This window comes from Saccharomyces eubayanus, chromosome III (assembly GCF_001298625.1).
Source record: "Saccharomyces eubayanus strain FM1318 chromosome III, whole genome shotgun sequence".
Classification (NCBI taxonomy): domain Eukaryota; kingdom Fungi; phylum Ascomycota; class Saccharomycetes; order Saccharomycetales; family Saccharomycetaceae; genus Saccharomyces; species Saccharomyces eubayanus.
The window spans coordinates 266,341-285,463 of NC_030978.1; the positions used below are offsets into that span (position 1 = coordinate 266,341).

The 19,123-nt window shown below is 38.2% G+C and overlaps 7 protein-coding genes across 7 annotated transcripts in view; 5 read left to right on the forward strand and 2 right to left on the reverse strand.

Moving 5' to 3' along the window:
- The window catches only part of DI49_0830 (uncharacterized protein), a gene marked incomplete at both ends in the record, with an annotated part of 3,867 nt that extends 2,698 nt beyond the window's left edge, over positions 1-1,169 (forward strand). Inside the window, one exon of the mRNA XM_018364047.1 lies at positions 1-1,169. This exon is cut by the window's left edge and continues 2,698 nt beyond it. Within this exon, the coding sequence (XP_018223451.1) occupies positions 1-1,169 (1,169 nt within the window).
- A 127-nt stretch (positions 1,170-1,296) lies between these two features.
- Positions 1,297-3,414, forward strand: DI49_0831 (FIG2-like protein; the record flags this gene model as incomplete). The annotated part of the gene is made up of 1 exon (XM_018364048.1): positions 1,297-3,414. The coding sequence occupies one exon, from the start codon at positions 1,297-1,299 to the stop codon at positions 3,412-3,414; it is 2,118 nt and encodes a 705-aa protein (XP_018223452.1).
- A 60-nt stretch (positions 3,415-3,474) lies between these two features.
- On the reverse strand, positions 3,475-4,023 carry DI49_0832 (uncharacterized protein; the record flags this gene model as incomplete). Its single annotated transcript, XM_018364049.1, has 1 exon — positions 3,475-4,023. The coding sequence occupies one exon, from the start codon at positions 4,021-4,023 to the stop codon at positions 3,475-3,477; it is 549 nt and encodes a 182-aa protein (XP_018223453.1).
- Positions 4,024-5,291: 1,268 nt separating this feature from the next.
- KIN82 (putative serine/threonine protein kinase KIN82) lies at positions 5,292-7,463 on the forward strand (the record flags this gene model as incomplete). Its single annotated transcript, XM_018364050.1, has 1 exon — positions 5,292-7,463. One exon carries the CDS (start codon positions 5,292-5,294, stop codon positions 7,461-7,463), a length of 2,172 nt encoding a protein of 723 aa, XP_018223454.1.
- Positions 7,464-7,672: 209 nt separating this feature from the next.
- On the reverse strand, positions 7,673-10,717 carry MSH3 (mismatch repair protein MSH3; the record flags this gene model as incomplete). Its single annotated transcript, XM_018364051.1, has 1 exon — positions 7,673-10,717. The coding sequence occupies one exon, from the start codon at positions 10,715-10,717 to the stop codon at positions 7,673-7,675; it is 3,045 nt and encodes a 1,014-aa protein (XP_018223455.1).
- A 296-nt stretch (positions 10,718-11,013) lies between these two features.
- On the forward strand, positions 11,014-17,541 carry CDC39 (CCR4-NOT core subunit CDC39; the record flags this gene model as incomplete). Its single annotated transcript, XM_018364052.1, has 1 exon — positions 11,014-17,541. The coding sequence occupies one exon, from the start codon at positions 11,014-11,016 to the stop codon at positions 17,539-17,541; it is 6,528 nt and encodes a 2,175-aa protein (XP_018223456.1).
- A 317-nt stretch (positions 17,542-17,858) lies between these two features.
- Positions 17,859-19,031, forward strand: CDC50 (aminophospholipid translocase regulatory protein CDC50; the record flags this gene model as incomplete). Its single annotated transcript, XM_018364053.1, has 1 exon — positions 17,859-19,031. The coding sequence occupies one exon, from the start codon at positions 17,859-17,861 to the stop codon at positions 19,029-19,031; it is 1,173 nt and encodes a 390-aa protein (XP_018223457.1).
- Between the last annotated feature and the right edge of the window lie 92 nt (positions 19,032-19,123).

Here is a 19,123-nt window from a genome sequence, read left to right on the forward strand (position 1 = left end):
TGAAATCTCAAACTTTCACAGCTAGTCCTTCTGTTTCCAGTGATGTGCAATCTCCTTCATTTACTGTTGGTCCCGTTTCAACCTCGGTTTCTTCAGTATTACACATGTCTAATTCTACATTCTCACAATCAACAGAGTCTACAAATACTCGTTCCATGACTGAAGCTTTTTCAACAACAGGGTCCGTCCTTTCCAGTAGTCTAGTTGATAACATTTCATTAACGCCTGTATTATCTATTTCGAGGACTAGTGAAGTAGGCGTTGCTTCTTCGTCATCTTCTAACAAGGTTACTGAGAAAAATAACCCTACCTCTACCGTTGCAATTGAATCGACCAGGAGTTTATCCTCTATTAGTTCTCTTGCTCCAACTGAATCGAGCCAATATTTGGTGAGCTCCAGTGAAGGTACATTAACGGCTTCTAATTCCTTTAATTCCGCGAACGATGATAAGGCTATTTCTACTACTGACATAAGTTCACCATACGACAGCTATTCCTTATCGGTCAGTCCAAAATTAAAAACGAGTGCATCAAAGACATTTACACTTTCTACCGTTACAACAACAGCTAACGGTGCCATTACTGAATACACTACCTGGTGCCCAGCCTCAACAAGTATCGCTTACACTACCATTGTATCTTATAAAACGTTGATTTTAAGCACTGAAGTTTGCTCTCATTCTGAGTGTACTCCAACTGTCATTACAAGTGTTACCGCGGCAAGCTCCACGGTTCGAGTTTCATCAACTGCTAGCACGTTAGTGTTATCTTCTGAAGGCACCACTGGTTCCCAAAGCTCCACTGGTCCTCAAAGCTCCACTGGTTCCCAAAGTTCAATTGGTTCCCAAAGCTCCACTGGTCCTCAAAGCTCCACTAGTTCCCAAAGTTCAATTGGTTCCCAAAGCTCCACTGGTCCTCAAAGCTCCACTAGTTCCCAAAGTTCAACTGGTTCCCAAAGCTCCACTGGTCCCCAAAGCTCCACTGGTTCCCAAAGCTCCACTGGTCCTCAAAGCTCCACTGGTTCCCAAAGTTCAACTGGTTCCCAAAGCTCCACTGGTTCCCAAAGCTCNTTCAATTGGTTCCCAAAGCTCCATTGGTTCCCAAAGCTCCACTGGTCCTCAAAGCTCCACTGGTTCCCAAAGTTCAATTGGTTCCCAAAGCTCCACTAGTTCCCAAAGCTCCACTGGTTCCCAAAGTTCAATTGGTTCCCAAAGCTCCACTAGTTCCCAAAGCTCCACTGGTTCCCAAAGCTTCACTGGTCCTCAAAATTCAACCATCCCCGCCTTGTCTACTGAAATGATTAACACTACTGTACTTTCACAAAAAACCACCACTATTAGTACAGAAATTTGTTCTCACTCTGAATGCACTCCCACCGTTATTACAAGCGTTTTTACTTCTAAAGTTATACCTTCTACCGAGTTCCCCTCCTCAACGCAATCGTCTCTACAGACAAAAAGGGTAGATACAACGTCAACATCCCATAAAACTATAATTTTAAGTACCGAAATTTGCTCCAATTCAATCTGTACACCAACAGTGCTTACATCTGTTCAAAAAGGAAGTATTCCCTCATCATCTGTATCATCGCCAACAAGTCTATCATTAATCTCTACCAAGGAGACTTCTTCCTTGGAAGACTTCTCATCAAAGCTTACTTCACTCCCTAGTTGGCAAACTTTATCTTCAATGTCCACAACTCTGGAAAAAAACTCTAAGACATATACCTCTCAAATATCCAGCGCTGTGAAAACAAGTCCTTTAAATTCCCGTTCCTCTGATGTTACATCTAAAAACGAAGAGTCAGGAAATACCATTTCATTATCCAGTACTGCTTTAAGTTCTTTTGTTCCTTCTTCTTCGACATCTGTCCAATATACAGTGTCTACCGCCACTACTACAATTAACGGTGTGAAGACTGTGTACACGACTTGGTGTCCATTGACGAGTAAATCTTCAATAGCCGCAACCACTCAACCCTCTTGTAGTGGTGTCAATTGCGGTTTCTCGGCAAAAACGTCTGAATCTTCTTCGACATCCATTCAATATACGCTATCTACTGCTACTACAACCATTAGTGGCGTGAAGACTGTTTATACGACCTGGTGTCCATTGACAGGTAAGTCCACCGTAGCTGCTGTCACACAATCTTCATGTTCTGGTGGGGACTGTGGGCAATCTATTTCAACCACCGTAACTATAAGCTCTTCAGTTACTACATCTACAACCACTGCAACACCCAGATCTACTTTGAGACCTTCATCTAGTAAAAATAAGGAAAATACATGCTCTGGTAATAACTGTAAACAAACTGAATCAACTTCATCAACTTCATCAACTTCATCAACTTCATCAACTTCATCAACCTCGTCAGCCTCTAAACCAACCTCAACAACATCCACTTCTACATCAACATCCACTTCGCCATCATCAACAACACCCGCTTCTACACTATCATTAAGTTCTACTTCATTGTCTACTTCTATTTCAACATCTGTGTCATCATCTGTGCCATCATCCATTACATCACCATTTACTCCTACATCCTTATCCACAATTGGGTCACCATCATCGTCGTCTGCTTTTACATCATCATCGTCATCATTGACTTCTATTTCACCGTTTTCATCATCCATTCCTCTTTCATCACCATCATCGGTTTCTACCTCTTTAACCATCAGCTCTGTTGTTACTTCGCAACCAACTACTCTCACTGCCACACAAACATGCACGGAATCGCAATGTCAGCCGGAAACATCTAGCGTTTGCAGTGGCTTCAACTGTAACCAGTTATCATCTACAATGAAAACGGCTACCATCTCTTCTTCAACCACGGTCGCTGACACAATAACGTGTACTGAATCTAAATGCCAGGCAACCAAATCTAGCAGCTGCGTGGGTTCTTCATGCAAAGCATCCGAAAGTCATGAAACAAGTGCAACGTCTTCGGTATGTAGCGGAGAAGGGTGCTACTCTTCCACTACAACCGAGCTTCGTTCTCAGTACATCACAATGACCTCTGTCGTTACTCCCAGCGCTGTAACCAAAACATCAATGAAAGTGCATTCAACTGAATCGACCGTATCAATCACTACTATTAAGCCAGTCACATATACATCAAGCGGTACCAAGGGTCAATTGGTTACTATAACAAGTTCCAGCCAAACTGTGATTCCATCAGTAACTACAATAATAACAAGTACAAGAGTGGCTATCGTATCGACTCCAAAGCTAACAACCGTAACATATACTACCAAACAAGCTTCCTCGAGCGGAATGGCCACTTCTCCAGTTGCCGCTGCATCATCCACTTGGATTACAACCCCTATTGTCAGTACGTATGCTGGTTCTGCGTCAAGAACTTCCTTCGGTAAGTTCTTCATTACAATGCTAATGGCGGCTTGTTTTATTTAGTGAGTCTCAAATATTTTTGTATGTATAAATATATATACGCACACTCAAAAGACATTATTTTCATTTACCCTTAACAAAGTCCGATGAGAACTCAGTCATCGTTACTTCCTCTCCAGAGTCGTCATCATAATCGTATAACTCATTATCCTCCAGTTGGCATGACATCATTTTTCCTGAGCTCAGTGAAATTTCAAATATCAGATTATCTGGATGGAATCTGACCAGCTCACACCCTCTACAATCAAGGCTTAGCGGAACAAATGAATCTTCCTTCACCTTGGATAGACCATGTTTCTTCCTCACTTCTTTGATCTTAGCCCACGCCTCATCGTTCTGGTCAACTACGTACTCACTCTCAAAAATGGCCACACTCACAGACAACTCCTTGGAACAGAATTTGCATTTCATTAAGAAGGATGCGGTTCCCTTAGAAGACGGCATTGCATGCTCTTCGAATGAATTGATCATAACTTTAGAATCGTGTAATTCTCTGCAATCGGTACATTGTAAATCGAAAGTAAACTCTGCTCTTGACTCATTGGTGTTTTCAATTGAGACCCTGGACACGTTCTCTGAAAGTGTAGCTTTTGTAACTAGATATAATGGCATTTTTGGCCTTTCTGTTGTCTGTTGTCTGTTGTCTATTGTTGTGGTTACCCATTTTTAATAATTTATTGGTTCACATTTTTGCATCTATTCTTTTTTTCATTTTCTTTTCCAAATTCGAATCTTTTAGGAAATGAGAAATAAAGCTTCCTAGGCACTAAAAGTGAAAAATTAGCAATGACAATCTTGGAAAAAAAAAATAAAAGCTATTCTAAGCGCCCAAAACGTCAGCGATAGACATCGCGATAATGTTGATTAGCGAAATATGTAGTATTTCGCCTTTATTAAACCAAACGATTGGCCAGACCAGTGCTGGATAAGCACAATAAAATATTAGTATCATAAGAAATAATAAATTATAGAAAAATATTTGCGAATGAATATGATAAAAAATATTAATTTCTCAAGTAATATAATTAGTAGATAAATAGATAAGTAACTACTAAGAGAACCTAATAGCTGCGCATGGCATTGAACAATGCAGTGAGAATGTAAGCAACATAATTAACATGTATCAATTGGAAACCAAAGCTCCGATGTCCCAATAAAACGCATCGTGTGAAAGGGAAGCCAATTGAGAACGCAAACGACACTTAAAAGTCCAAAGGCAATACAACAAGGCCAATGTACAGCTCAATTGAGCAGCAGCTCTAATACTCGGAGGGAAACTAAAATATGATAAAGTTACACTTGGACGGCTATGAGATTTAGCAGGGGTATTCCATCATCCGAAGCAGAAATGAAAGAAACGGCTAATAAACAACTCTTACCCATTCAGCCCTGAGAAGTGATGATGGATTTCACCAGCCGGGAATAAACATGCAAAAGGCGAGGAGAGAGGGATAGACTTGGTAAATTAGATGCACACGTCTCCTTGGATGAGCTCTTTAGCGCTGCTGAACTATGTGCAGGCGAAGATATTTGTATCCGTCAATTCATCTGCCAAAAATGGTCTAGTAAACAAAAAAGCCAAGCAAAACCAATGTGCTGATCAATCTGTTTGTATTTCAAAGAAGTGAGACAAAGACAAGATATGCTATATTCTTTATTATTATCAAACTATGATAGCGCCGCGAACCATCTTTCCTTTTCCGGAAATAAACTTTTTTCTGTCCTAGTTCGGCTATTGTTTAAGGAGCAACATAGGGTATAATAACCCCAGCTTTGAAAGGAATAATTGTCCAACCATTACCATTACCGCTAATATAGAGCAGAAAGCCGGCTAACGTAAAATCGCTACAATCAAGTTTTCTGGCAATTTGGCTATCCACATGACTCAACAAGAACCCCGTTCCCACCCACAACGGTTATTGAAGGGGAGGAGTATGTCGCTCCCCAAAATATTTGCTCGTAATTTGAGATCTCTTCAAAGCAATACACCTGCTGGTAATGCTGGGAATTACAGCTGCTCAAATTCCAATGCTAGCTCTGTGCCCATCAGCTCAAGCTCACACACTAGTATGACTTCAAGTGAAAACAAAGATGATCTTCCAATACCCTCTTCCCCGAATGCAGAATGTAATGACGGCTGGCCAAGTGCTAAATTTAACAAGTTTAAATCGATGTTTCAATACAACAGATCAAAAACTAATGATATTTCATATGAACCGGCCTCAGAAAAGGATCTGCTGAAGGACGGTTATCAATCAAGGTCCTCTGTGGAGCAACAGCATATTTCCACCAATAGCGAGACCGATGCTCCTAATAAGACCAATGCGACGCTTACGCTTAATGACACGATAGAATCAATGTCCACCTTTATCTCTGACTGCTCTTCCCCGGATATGGACCTATTTCACTTTGATATGCCCACAGACCCGTCATCTTTTCACACTCCTACTTCTCCCAGTTATATCGCGAAGGATAGTAGGAACTTGAGTAACGGTTCATTGAACGATATAAATGAAAACGAAGAGCTGCAGCACTTTCATAAAAGCTCCAGTGAAAACTGCAATCTCTCTCCATTGGCCCACTCCTCCCTATCGAACTCACCAACTACAAAACTGGCGGGGAATAAAGGAAGCAAAAGGGTCACTGAACCTAGGGAAATCACACCACGACTAAGAAGGGCTTCTTCTGAGCCTTTAAATACTGCCAAAATTGAGCTTGAGCGGGAGAGTTGCGTCGTTTTAAAGCAGCCTCCAAATCTGCGGGATATCATAGAACCAAAAAGATCTCGTCGCCTAAGAACCAAATCGTTTAGTAATAAATTCCAAGATATTACTGTGGAACCCCGGTCTTTTGAAAAAATTAAACTACTAGGCCAAGGTGACGTCGGTAAAGTGTACCTAGTAAGGGAACTGGATACTAATCGAATCTTCGCCTTGAAAGTTCTAAGTAAGCATGAAATGATCAAAAGGAAAAAAATCAAACGTGTTCTTACGGAACAAGAAATCCTCGCTACAAGTGACCATCCATTTATTGTGACTTTGTATCATTCTTTTCAAACCGAGGATTATTTGTATCTCTGTATGGAATACTGCATGGGAGGTGAATTTTTCAGAGCTTTGCAGACAAGAAAGAGTAAACGTATTACCGAAGAGGATGCCAGATTTTACGCTAGCGAAGTAGTGGCAGCCTTGGAATATTTACACCTGCTGGGGTTTATATATAGAGATTTGAAACCTGAGAATATCCTGCTACATCAATCCGGTCATGTCATGCTTTCTGATTTTGATTTGTCTATTCAGGCAACGGGATCAAAAAATCCTACTATGAGAGGCTCGGCATATCTAGATACAAAGATCTGTTCAGAAGGATTTAGAACCAATTCGTTCGTTGGTACTGAAGAGTATCTAGCACCTGAAGTAATCAGAGGCAATGGTCACACGGCGGCGGTAGATTGGTGGACTTTAGGAATACTAGTTTATGAGATGCTATTTGGCTGCACTCCATTCAAAGCAGATAATTCAAATGAAACCTTTTCTAACATATTAACCATGGATGTTAAATTTCCACACGATAAAGACGTTTCAAAACAGTGTAAAGATTTGATTAAAAAGTTACTAAAAAAAAACGAATCCAAAAGACTCGGCTCCAAGTTAGGTGCCACAGACATTAAAAGGCATCCCTTTTTCAAGAGAGTTCAATGGTCGTTCTTAAGAAATCAAGATCCTCCTTTGATTCCTGCACTAAATGATAATGGCTGCGAACTTCCTCTTATATTAACTTCAAATGATAATTCCAAGAATAATATAGTGAGTAAACAGGAAACCCAAATGTTTTGTGAAAATGTTGCGAATGATGACGATATTGAAGAAACTGATCCATTCCATGATTTCAATTCCATGAGTTTAACCAAGAAAGATGGTAGCATCTTGACTTATTCGGAGGGTCATACCTATGGCAAAGTTCTATACAAAGCAAATTGTGCAAGATCAAGAAATAATAGTAGCTCCCATAAAAATTTCTTCAAAGACATGATGCCGGGAGCCGTAAAATGATATGTAGAGAAAAAAATCTCTACTACTGGAATATCGTATGATCTTTTTGTCGATTCTTATGATAAAATGTAACAAAGTATTGAAAAGTAAACAAACAAAAAAACCAATAAACAAAAACAGACAAAGAAAACCAATCATCGATAAAAGAATAAAAATGACTTTTTTTATTCTCTAGTACTAATGCATACGTAAATACATATCACCCTTCATCAGTGAATATTCAGCGATAGCAAGCTAGAAAGTTTTTCTGTAGCAGTCATGCCATCGTTCCCCAAAATATTCTTTAAACGACTGAATAATTTAAGCTCTTCTCCATTGACAGCTTCTTTTTGCAATTCTTTAGAGACGTCGAATGCCCGATTTATGATATCTTTATCCAGGCGCGCCAATTTGGCTACATTCATCCCATAACTATTATAAGTTAATCCCTTCTTCAATTTATATAAAAAAATCACGCTCATCCAATTTTCACCAGGCTTTTGTTCTTCCACATAATCCATATGATAGTTCCTTATCAACGAAGACTTGATTTCTCCTAACATGGGAAAATGAGTGGTGAATAATATCAAAGGGCAATGATTCAGTTCAGCAAAATATTTTATTAACGCATAGGATATTGCTATACCATCATGTGTTCCGGTACCTCTTCCAACTTCATCTAATAACAGTAGAGATCGTCTATTGCAGTTTTTTATAACGTGCAAAATGTCTAACATTTCAACCTTGAATGTAGAATCACCATTCAAAATATCATCATGTGCACCAATTCTGGTTAACACGTTATCAAATATGCTTAGTCTTACTTCTTCCGCAGGAACAAATGAACCGACTTGTGCCATTATAATTAGCAAGGCCACCTGTCTAATATAGGATGATTTACCACCCATATTTGGCCCCGTTATGATATTAATTTTACCGTCCTCTTGGGACATCATGACATCATTTGCCACATAATTAACATCTAATGACTCGATAATTGGATTCCTTGCATTTTTCGCAAAAATAGCTTGTTGATCCTCCACAAAAGTTGGTCTGACGTAATTTACGTTACACGATGTGGCTGCTAATGACAAAATACAATCATATTGTCCCAAGCTTAGTATAATCCTACGAAGCTCTGCATACTCTGAGGTGATTTTGTTCAGGAATTCTTTATATTGCACCTCAGATTCACGCATCAACAAGTCCTTATAGTACTGCAGCTGTTGAGTTAATTTTTGTGTTCTTGGAGTAGAAAATCTACTAACCATCTTAGTGTTATTGACCTTTATCCAATCATCAGGCAGATTTTTAATTTGGGAATTTTTCACTTCGATTAAGTAGTCCACTTCATCCCTGAAGTTCAAATAAGGACGTTTGAGATATTTTCTTATTTCTACTAGTTCATCCTTCAATTGCGATCGTACAGATTCAGTATCCCTTTGAATTTGTATGATACCTTCTGAGTGATCATAGTTGTTTAAATTGAAGAAGTCCATAATCTGCTTCTCCGGATTTTTTTCCATTACTGCAGAAGCATTGATCATTGTTAGGAAACGGGGCAATTGAGTAGTAGAAAGTAGTTCATCCAATCCACTAAACAACCTGAAGAGTAAAGATGACTTTTTGAATATTCTTCCATCGGATGATTTGACTTGTGCTAACAAATACGATTGATGTACCTTAAAGTGATCGACGAATGAAGTTATTTGCTTTAGATAAAAATAAACCTCTTTTCTGGAAGTGGTACCGTACATTATACGGTTTAAAGTCCTTAATAAATCAGGTGTATGATTTAACATTTGATTCAGTGATTCAAAAAAAATGTTATTATTGATTTCGGATGTGATACATTCAATGGCATCAAGTCGTTCTTCAATTTGACCTATATCAATCAAAGGTTTTAGAACCCATTGTCTCAACAACCTGAACCCGAATGACGTCCTTGTATGATCCATTAACCAAAACAAGGAACCTTTGCCACCATCATGAGTAAAAATATCCAGGCTCTGCAAAGTATTTGGACCTAATAACATATGAATCTTTGATGCAAAAGCTGAATAAATGGAAGGAATCAACATCACCTGTTCATTGTTATATTCAACCATATGCGAATACAGTTTGGAAACAAGAAGTATGAGGGATGGAGAGAGTTTTACTTCTTCGTTCATGACCTTTATTGAGTGTACCACATTCTCTTCCAAATCTGGTGTATCCTTGCCGATTAAAGTGCATGAGATGTCCCTAAATAGCTTCGATACGTGAGGTGGCAGATCATCTCTATTTACTAATACTTCTACGGGCTGTAAATACTTAATTCGTCCTTGTAGTTTTTCATCTGCATGATTAGGTTCTTCGAATTCATCGTATACAACTTCTCCGTTATTCAAATTAACAGAAACCAAAGAATATTTGGCCGTCTTTTCTTGATATATTTCACGGGATAGAGCCCATATACTGTTAGTATCACCTAGAATACGCTTACCTCTAAGAACAAAATTGGAATTAACACCAAATGTAGCCTTGGTAAAAACGTTAGAAATTTTTCTCTCAAAAACACTAGACTTGTTAGCACCCGGATCGTGCTTCTTGATGGCACTTGTTTCAGATTGTTCCACCACGGCCACTTTTAGGTTATGATGTACAAGCCTCTCCAAGTGAACATTTAATCTAACATCTGGGAAAGAGCAATATGCAAACTGCCTATGGCTAGAATCCTGAGGGTTCGACTCATCGATAGACAATTTACCGGGTACTAACTTGATATGTAATATCCTGCTAACGGCCACTGCATCCTCCGCAAAACATTTATACTTATAGCCAACTCTAATGACAAGTACTTTGTCCATATGATGCACTTTTAATTCCTTCACCTGTGCATCCAAGGGTGTGAGCTTTAGTGTGCCTTTCGTTTTTGTTCTTTTCTTCACAGGAATCTCTACATCATTATCGTAGTTTTCCTCGGATAGAGCATCATCATCTGCTCGTCTTTTCATAATTTTGTTCAGTTTACCGGTAAATTCCTTAGATTCAAATGACGCCAGAGTGCCATTTGTCTCCTTGTTATTTTGCCATTTTTTGAAGGATAAGCCACCATCAACCACTGTGCTTACAGCAGAAGACTTATCCTCAGGAATATTCTCTTCATCACTGTCGAGACAGATGGATTCACTGCCAGCATCATTTTCAGTCGTTATTTCTTGCCCCAGGTTCCGTAACGGCTCTGCTGGGCTTACTTTCTTGAAAAACCGGCTTATTGTGGGCTGTCCTGCCATTTATATCCTCAGAGTCCAAGAAAAATGGCTTATTCATACCATAATTGATCGTTAATTCCCTTATTAAGATGTACTTGGTGCTATTATCATTTCAATTATTCATTAGTGGAAATTCACGTGATCGTGGTCCGCCGTCGAGAGCGACAGATACACGAAAATTTTTCTTTTTTTCGGTGGCAACAAAGCTCAAACCATAGAATTCGAATAAGATAAACAGGGGCAAAACAGCAGGTCGGGATTAGTTGGTTGATAAGAAAGAACCAGTTGAAAAACATTACACAGGGACAATTGGTTACATGCTATCGGCTGCATACAGTGACTCAAACACAGCATCTAATTTTCACAAAACTAAGGAAAACCAGGCCGCTCAAATCCTCATTGCACAAATTAGTTTACTATTCACGACTCTCAAAAAGACCAATTTTGAATCCGTGGAAAGAGAAATCAGACATATCTTAGACAGATCGCCCATAGATATTTACATAAAAGTTTGGGAACGATTATTAACTTTAAGCTCTCGGGACCTTTTACAAGCGGAAAACTTCTCACCTCAAGACAATTTACTGCATAGATTATTATTGGAATTTGCCAAGGATCTACCAAAGAAAAGCACAGAATATATCGAGCTTTTGAAACAACAAACTTTTGAAGATCAAGGGTTTCAAAAACAAACAGGACTCACATTATCGCGTTTCATTGATTTATTTGATAAGTCTACTCATAAGGACATTATACAATCACTTGACCATTCCTCTCAGATCAAAAATTTAAAGACGATCAAAATGAACCATACTAATTATTTAAGAAACTTCTTCTTACAAACAACACCAGAAACATTGGAGTCTAATTTACGCGACTTGTTGCACTCCTTGGAAGGTGAGAGCCTAAATGATTTGTTGGCTCTTTTACTATCGGAGATTCTTTCACCAGGATCTCAGAATTTACAGAATAACCCCACCCAGAGTTGGTTGACACCTCCAATAATCGTAGACGCCACTAAATGTGGTGAAGTCATAGCAAGGTCCATCGATTCTGTGCAATCGAACCAAATAAATTGGAATCGGGTATTCAACCTAATGTCGACAAAATATTTTTTAAGTACTCCAATGATGCCTACTACATCTTCTTTAAGTTGTTTATTTGCTGCATTACATGATGGTCCAGTCATCGATGAATTTTTCAACTGTGATTGGAAAGTTATTTTCAAATTAGATTTAGCCGTACAATTACACAATTGGTCGGTACAAAACGGATGCTTTGATCTATTAAGCGCAGAGGGCACTAGAAAGGTTTCTGATACAATTCCAAACACAAAACAGTCTTTACTCTATTTATTATCTATTGCATCATTGGATCTAGAACTGTTTTTACAAAGAGAGGAATTATCCGATAGCCCTATGTTAGCTTTTTTTCAAGAATGCTTTTTTGAAGATTTCAATCACGCTCCCGAATACCTTGTTTTGGCATTAAACAAAGAAATAAAGCGCTTTGTTCTATTGATAGAAAACAAGGCAATAATAGATGAGATTTTAATTACTCTATTGGTCCAAGTTCATAATAAATCACCTTCATCCTTTAAGGACGTTATCTCCACGATAACTGACGACTCTAAAATTGTGGACGCAGCCAAAATTATAGTGAATTCTGATGACGTTCCTATTGCAAACTTCCTAAAATCACTACTAGACAATGGAAAATTGGACTCAGTTATCAACAAGCTTTCATTTAACGAAGCTTTTAAAATCTTACCATGTGCAAGACAGATTGGTTGGGAAGGGTTTGAAGCTTTTTTGAAAACAAAAGTTTTACCTTCCAATATCGATGTGGTGCTGGAATCATTAGAAGCTCAGACAAAAATGACTGACGCAAACACACCATTCAGGTCCTTAAAAACATTTGATTTATATGCCTTACATTCATTAATCAACATATTGAACAAATATCCGTTAGATGCATTCCAGTCCCAAAGATTCGAATCTCTGGAATTTTCTCTACTGATTGCATTCCCTAGATTAATAAATTTTGGTTTCGACCATGACGAAGCCATTTTGGCCAATGGCGATATCACGGGAATCAACAGTGATATTGAAAAGGAGATGCAAAACTACCTACAAAAAATGTATAGTGGTGAATTAGCCATTAAGGATGTTATTGAATTACTAAGAAGATTAAGAGATAGCGACTTACCAAGAGACCAAGAAGTCTTTACGTGTATTACGCATGCTGTGATCGCAGAATCAAGCTTCTTCCAAGATTATCCACTAGATGCGTTAGCCACTACCTCTGTTCTATTCGGATCCATGATTCTTTTCCAATTACTTCGTGGATTTGTGTTGGACGTCGCATTTAGGATAATCATGAGATTTGCCAAGGAGCCTCCAGAATCCAAAATGTTTAAGTTTGCTGTACAGGCGATTTATGCATTTAGAATACGTTTGACCGAGTATCCACAATACTGTAAGGATTTGCTAAGAGAAGTTCCGGCTTTGAACTCACAAGCTCAGGTTTACCAATCTATCGTCGAAGCTGCCACTTTAGCAAATGCTCCAAAGGAAAAGCCAAGACCCGTTCAGGAATTGATTCCGTTAAAGCATTTTGTTGTAGACGAAGTTTCATGTCCAATCAATCAAGAGGGTGCTCCAAAGGATGTTGTAGAAAAGGTCCTTTTCGTTCTCAATAATGTCACGTTAGCTAATTTGAATAACAAGGTCGATGACTTAAAGAAAAGTTTGACCCCCAATTATTTTTCTTGGTTTGCCACTTATCTAGTTAATCAAAGAGCCAAAACTGAGCCTAATTATCATGAGCTTTATAGCAAAGTCATCGTCACCATCGGATCTGGGTTACTACACCAGTTCATGATCAATGTTACTTTAAGGCAACTATTTATTCTCTTGTCTGCAAAAGACGGCCAAGCCATCGATAAAAAGCACTTAAAGAATCTGGCGTCATGGTTGGGGTATATCACATTAGCCTTAAACAAGCCAATTAAACATAAGAACATTGCATTTAGGGAAATGTTACTTGACGCTTACAGAGAAAAAAGATTAGAAATAGTTGTCCCATTTGTCACAAAAGTTTTACAAGGGGCTTCAGAATCAAAGATATTCAAACCACCAAACCCATGGACTGTCGGTATTTTGAAGTTGTTAGTTGAACTGAATGAAAAAGCAAACTGGAAATTAAGTTTGACTTTTGAAGTCGAAGTTTTACTCAAATCATTCAACTTAACTACAAAGTCTTTTAAACCCTCACATCTCATCGATGCTCCAGAGAATATTGAAACCTTATCAGGGGCTCTAGGTTCGATCAGTTTAGAGCAACAACAGACAGAACAACAAAGACAAATTGTATTAATGCAACAACACCAACAGCAAATGCTACTATATCAACAAAGACAGCAGCAACAACAGCAGCAACAACAACAGCAGCAACAACAGCAGCAACAACAACAGCAGCAGCAACAACAACAACAACAACAACAGCAACAACAACAGCAACAACAACAACAACAACAACATCATCATATGGGTGCAAATGTTATCGCTGATCAACAAGCAGCCTTTGGTGGCGAAGGTACAATATCACATGATAATCCTTTCAATAACTTACTTGGCTCCACTATCTTCGTTACACATCCCGACTTAAAGAGGGTATTTCAAATGGCTTTGGCTAAATCGGTTCGTGAAATTTTGTTGGAAGTAGTAGAAAAATCATCAGGCATTGCTGTTGTTACGACAACAAAAATAATTCTGAAAGATTTTGCTACTGAAGTTGATGAATCAAAGTTAAAGACTGCTGCTATCATAATGGTAAGACATTTGGCCCAAAGTTTAGCCCGTGCTACTTCTATTGAGCCGCTAAGAGAAGGTATTCGTTCTACCATGCAATCACTTGCACCAAATTTAATGTCTCTTTCATCTTCTCCTGCAGAAGAGCTTGATACCGCTATAAATGAAAATATTGGTATTGCTTTAATTTTAATCGAAAAGGCATCTATGGACAAGTCTACACAAGATTTGGCAGATCAATTAATGCAAGCAATTGCTATTCGTCGTTATCACAAGGAAAGAAGAGCCGATCAACCATTCATAACTCAAAACACTAACCCATATTCATTATCTCTGCCAGAACCACTTGGCCTCAAGAACGTCGGTGTTTCTCCTCAACAGTTTAGAGTGTATGAAGAATTCGGTAAAAACATACCAAACTTAGATGTTATTCCATTTGCAGGTTTACCAGCTCACGCTCCTCCAACAATGAATCAAAATATAGGCTTACCACAACCACAACAACAACAAACGCAGATGCCTGCTCAACTCTTAACTCCCGAACAAATGAGAGCTCAACAGCAACAGCAGCAGCAACAGCAGCAGCAACAGCAGCAGCAGCAGCAACAGCAGCAACAGCAGCAGCAACAGCAGCAGCAGCAGCAACAGCAGCAACAACAGCAGCAACAACAGCAGCAGCAGCAGTTACAGAAGAACCGTTTGAATCAACCATCCCAACCAGCTCAACCACCAGCTGTAAATGTCCAAAATCCTCAAGCTAATGTTGCTGCAGTACAATCAGATCTGGAACAGAACCAACGTGTTCTTGTTCACCTCATGGACATTCTAGTTTCTCAAATCAAAGAGAATGCTGCGAAGAATAACTTGGCTGAATTAGGCGATCAAAATCAAATTAAAACAATTATTTTCCAGATTTTGACGTTTATTGCAAAGAGCGCACAAAAGGATCAACTAGCATTAAAAGTCTCACAAGCTGTCGTTAACAGTCTTTTTGCTACCAGTGAAAGTTCTCTCTGCAGGGAAGTCTTATCCTTACTCTTAGAAAAATTATGCTCTTTGTCCCTCGTTGCCAGAAAAGACGTCGTTTGGTGGTTAGTTTACGCTCTGGACAGCAGAAAGTTTAACGTTCCAGTTATCAGATCGTTACTAGAAGTTAATTTGATTGATGCCACGGAATTAGACAATGTTTTAGTGACTGCAATGAAGAACAGTATGGAAAACTCCACTGATTTTGCTATGCAATTGATCCAAGACTCGGTCTTGTCGGAAGATCCGATCCTGATGAGGATGGATTTCATCAAAACCTTAGAGCATTTAGGTTCCTTGCAAGATGAAAATGTTAAAAAGTTTATTAGAGATTTTGAAGATACTAAAATAATGCCAGTGAAGAAAGGTACCAAAACTACGAGAACTGAGAAATTCTATTTGGTCTTTACAGAATGGGTTAAATTGCTTCAAAGAGTTGAAAGTAATGACGTAATCACCGCTGTTTTTATTAAACAACTAGTAGAGAAGGGCGTAATCAGCGATACCGATAATTTGATCACATTCGTCAAAAGCTCTCTTGAACTATCGGTTTCTTCATTCAAAGAGAGTGATCCAACTGATGAGGTTTTCATAGCTATCGACGCATTAGGAAAGTTAATTGTGAAACTGTTAGTCTTACAAGACTTCAAAGACGGTACAAGAAAAGACTACATCAACACAATCTTTTCAGTAATCTTGTTGGTGTTTGCCAAGGATCATAGCCAAAAAGATACCACATTCAATGAAAGACCATACTTCAGGCTGTTTTCAAATATACTATACGAATGGGCTACCATTAGAACACACAACTTTGTAAAGATACTTGATACAACAACCAGAGAAGAACTAATTGAATTTGATTCTATGTTTTATAACACCTTTTCAGGGTATTTACACTCATTGCAACCATTCGCCTTTCCTGGCTTCTCATTTGCATGGGTAACGTTACTATCCCACAGAATGTTATTACCAGTTATGTTAAGATTGCCTAAGAAAATGGGCTGGGAAAAGCTAATGCTTTTGATAATCGACTTATTCAAATTTTTGGACCAATACACTAGTAAACATGCAGTTTCTGATGCTATTTCCGTTGTATACAAGGGAACCCTTCGTGTTATCCTAGGTATTTCCAATGACGTACCATCGTTTTTAATTGAAAACCACTATGAGTTGATGAACAATTTGCCTCCAACGTACTTCCAATTGAAAAATGTTATTCTTTCAGCTATTCCTAAACATATGACTGTCCCAAACCCATATGATGTGAATCTTTCTATGGACAATATTCCGTCATGCAAAGAATTGCCTGAAGTTTTTTTTGACCCTGTAGTTGATTTGCATTCTTTAAAGAAACCAGTCGACAATTACTTACGTATTCCGTCCAATTCATTATTAAAAACCATTTCAAATTCAATCTACAGAGATACATATGATATGAAAAAGGGCGTTGGCTACGACTTTTTATCTGTTGATAGTAAATTAATCCGCGCTATTGTGTTGCATGTAGGTATTGAAGCAGGGATAGAATATGAAAGGACATCTTCAAACGCGGTATTCAATACGAAATCCTCCTACTATACTCTATTGTTTAACCTGATCCAAAACGGTACCATCGAACTAAAATACCAAATCTTACTAGTCATTGTCGAGCAGTTGAGATATCCAAACATTCACACTTATTGGTTTAGCTTTGTATTAATGAATATGTTCAAAAGTGAAGAATGGGATGACCAGAAGCTTGAAGTTCAAGAAATTATCTTGAGACACTTTCTGAAAAGAATAATTGTCAACAAGCCTCACACATGGGGAATTTCCGTCTTCTTCACCCAGTTGATCAACAACGATGACTTAAACCTTTTAGATCTGCCCTTTGTACAGAATGTTCCTGAAATAGAACTAATTTTACAACAATTAGTCAAATATTCAAAAAAATACACGAACTGCGAACAAAATAATGAATCTCTTACTCTTGCTGGGAAACAGACTCCCTTGCAATCCAACGCATAAAAAAACAAAAAAACAACTGCATTTACCTATACATAATACTAATGATTTAAATAAATGATGCCTGTATAATACTATATCTTGGAAATAGATATTATTTGTAAAGATTAAACACTTTCTCTTTTATTTACTGCTGTTATCACCCTTCTGTGTTGATACTCAACTATAAACACTATCCGTTACCCGTATATGGAAAACGATAATAACAATAAGCATCCAGAATTACATCAAAGAAGAATAATATTTCCAACATAGATGTGGTGCCGCTTTAACACATTTAAGTAGTTAAGTCCCTGGAATCTTAAAGAAAGAGTTTGTATATGGTATCATTAATTAAAGGAGCTAAGATTCCGCTGACAAAGGAGAGACCAACGTCCAAAAAACCTCCAAACACAGCATTTAGGCAGCAAAGACTTAAGGCATGGCAACCGATACTGACTCCTCAGAGTGTGCTCCCACTATTGATCCTTGTTGCTTGTATCTTTACTCCTATTGGTATTGGGTTAATTGTGAGCGCTACTAAGGTACAAGATTTGACAATTAACTATAGTCACTGTGATACAAAAGCTTCTATAAATGCGTTTACTGATGTACCAAAGAAATACACTAAATACCATTTCAAAAATAAAGTTGAAAGTAAACCGCAATGGAAATTAGCTGAAGACGAGAGCGGCGAAAAGACATGCGAGCTTCAATTTGAGGTTCCGAACGATATTAAGAAGCCTATTTTCATATATTACAAGTTAACCAATTTTTATCAAAACCATCGTAGGTATGTTCAATCATTTGATACTAAACAGATATTAGGGGAGTCTATTAAGCTAGATGATTTGGACACGAATTGTAGTCCCTTAAGGAGTATTGACAAAAAGATAGTATATCCATGCGGGTTGATTGCAAACTCCATGTTCAATGACACATTCTCTCAAAAACTAAGTGGAGTGAACAATACCGGAGATTTTGGTTTGACCAATAAGGATATATCATGGAGCATAGATCGCCACCGGTTCAAGACTACCAAATACAATGCTAGCGATATTGTTCCACCACCAAACTGGATGAAGAAGTATCCCGACGGGTATACTGATGACAATATTCCGGATATCCACACTTGGGAAGAATTTCAAGTATGGATGAGGACTGCAGCTTTCCCAAAATTCTACAAGTTGGCATTGAAGAACGAATCTACTACCTTGCCGAATGGTACATACCAAATGAACATCGAACTGAATTATCCTATTTCATTGTTTGGCGGAAGTAAGTCGTTTGTTTTGACTACAAACGGTGCTATTGGTGGCAGAAACATGTCACTCGGAGTGCTGTATTTGATTGTTGCAGGTCTTTGCGCTATATTTGGTATCGTATTTTTGGTTAAATTAATTTTCCAACCGAGAACGATGGGTGATCATGCATATTTAAATTTCGATGAAGAAGAAAATGAAAATTACGAAAATACTCACGAAGAAAACTCCACTTTAAGAGAAATTATATAGTAGGAGGTAAATTGACCTTTTTTTTTTCCGATGTCTATATACATTTGTTTATAAACAAACATAATCCTGTTGTTTTTTGTTGTCTTTTCACT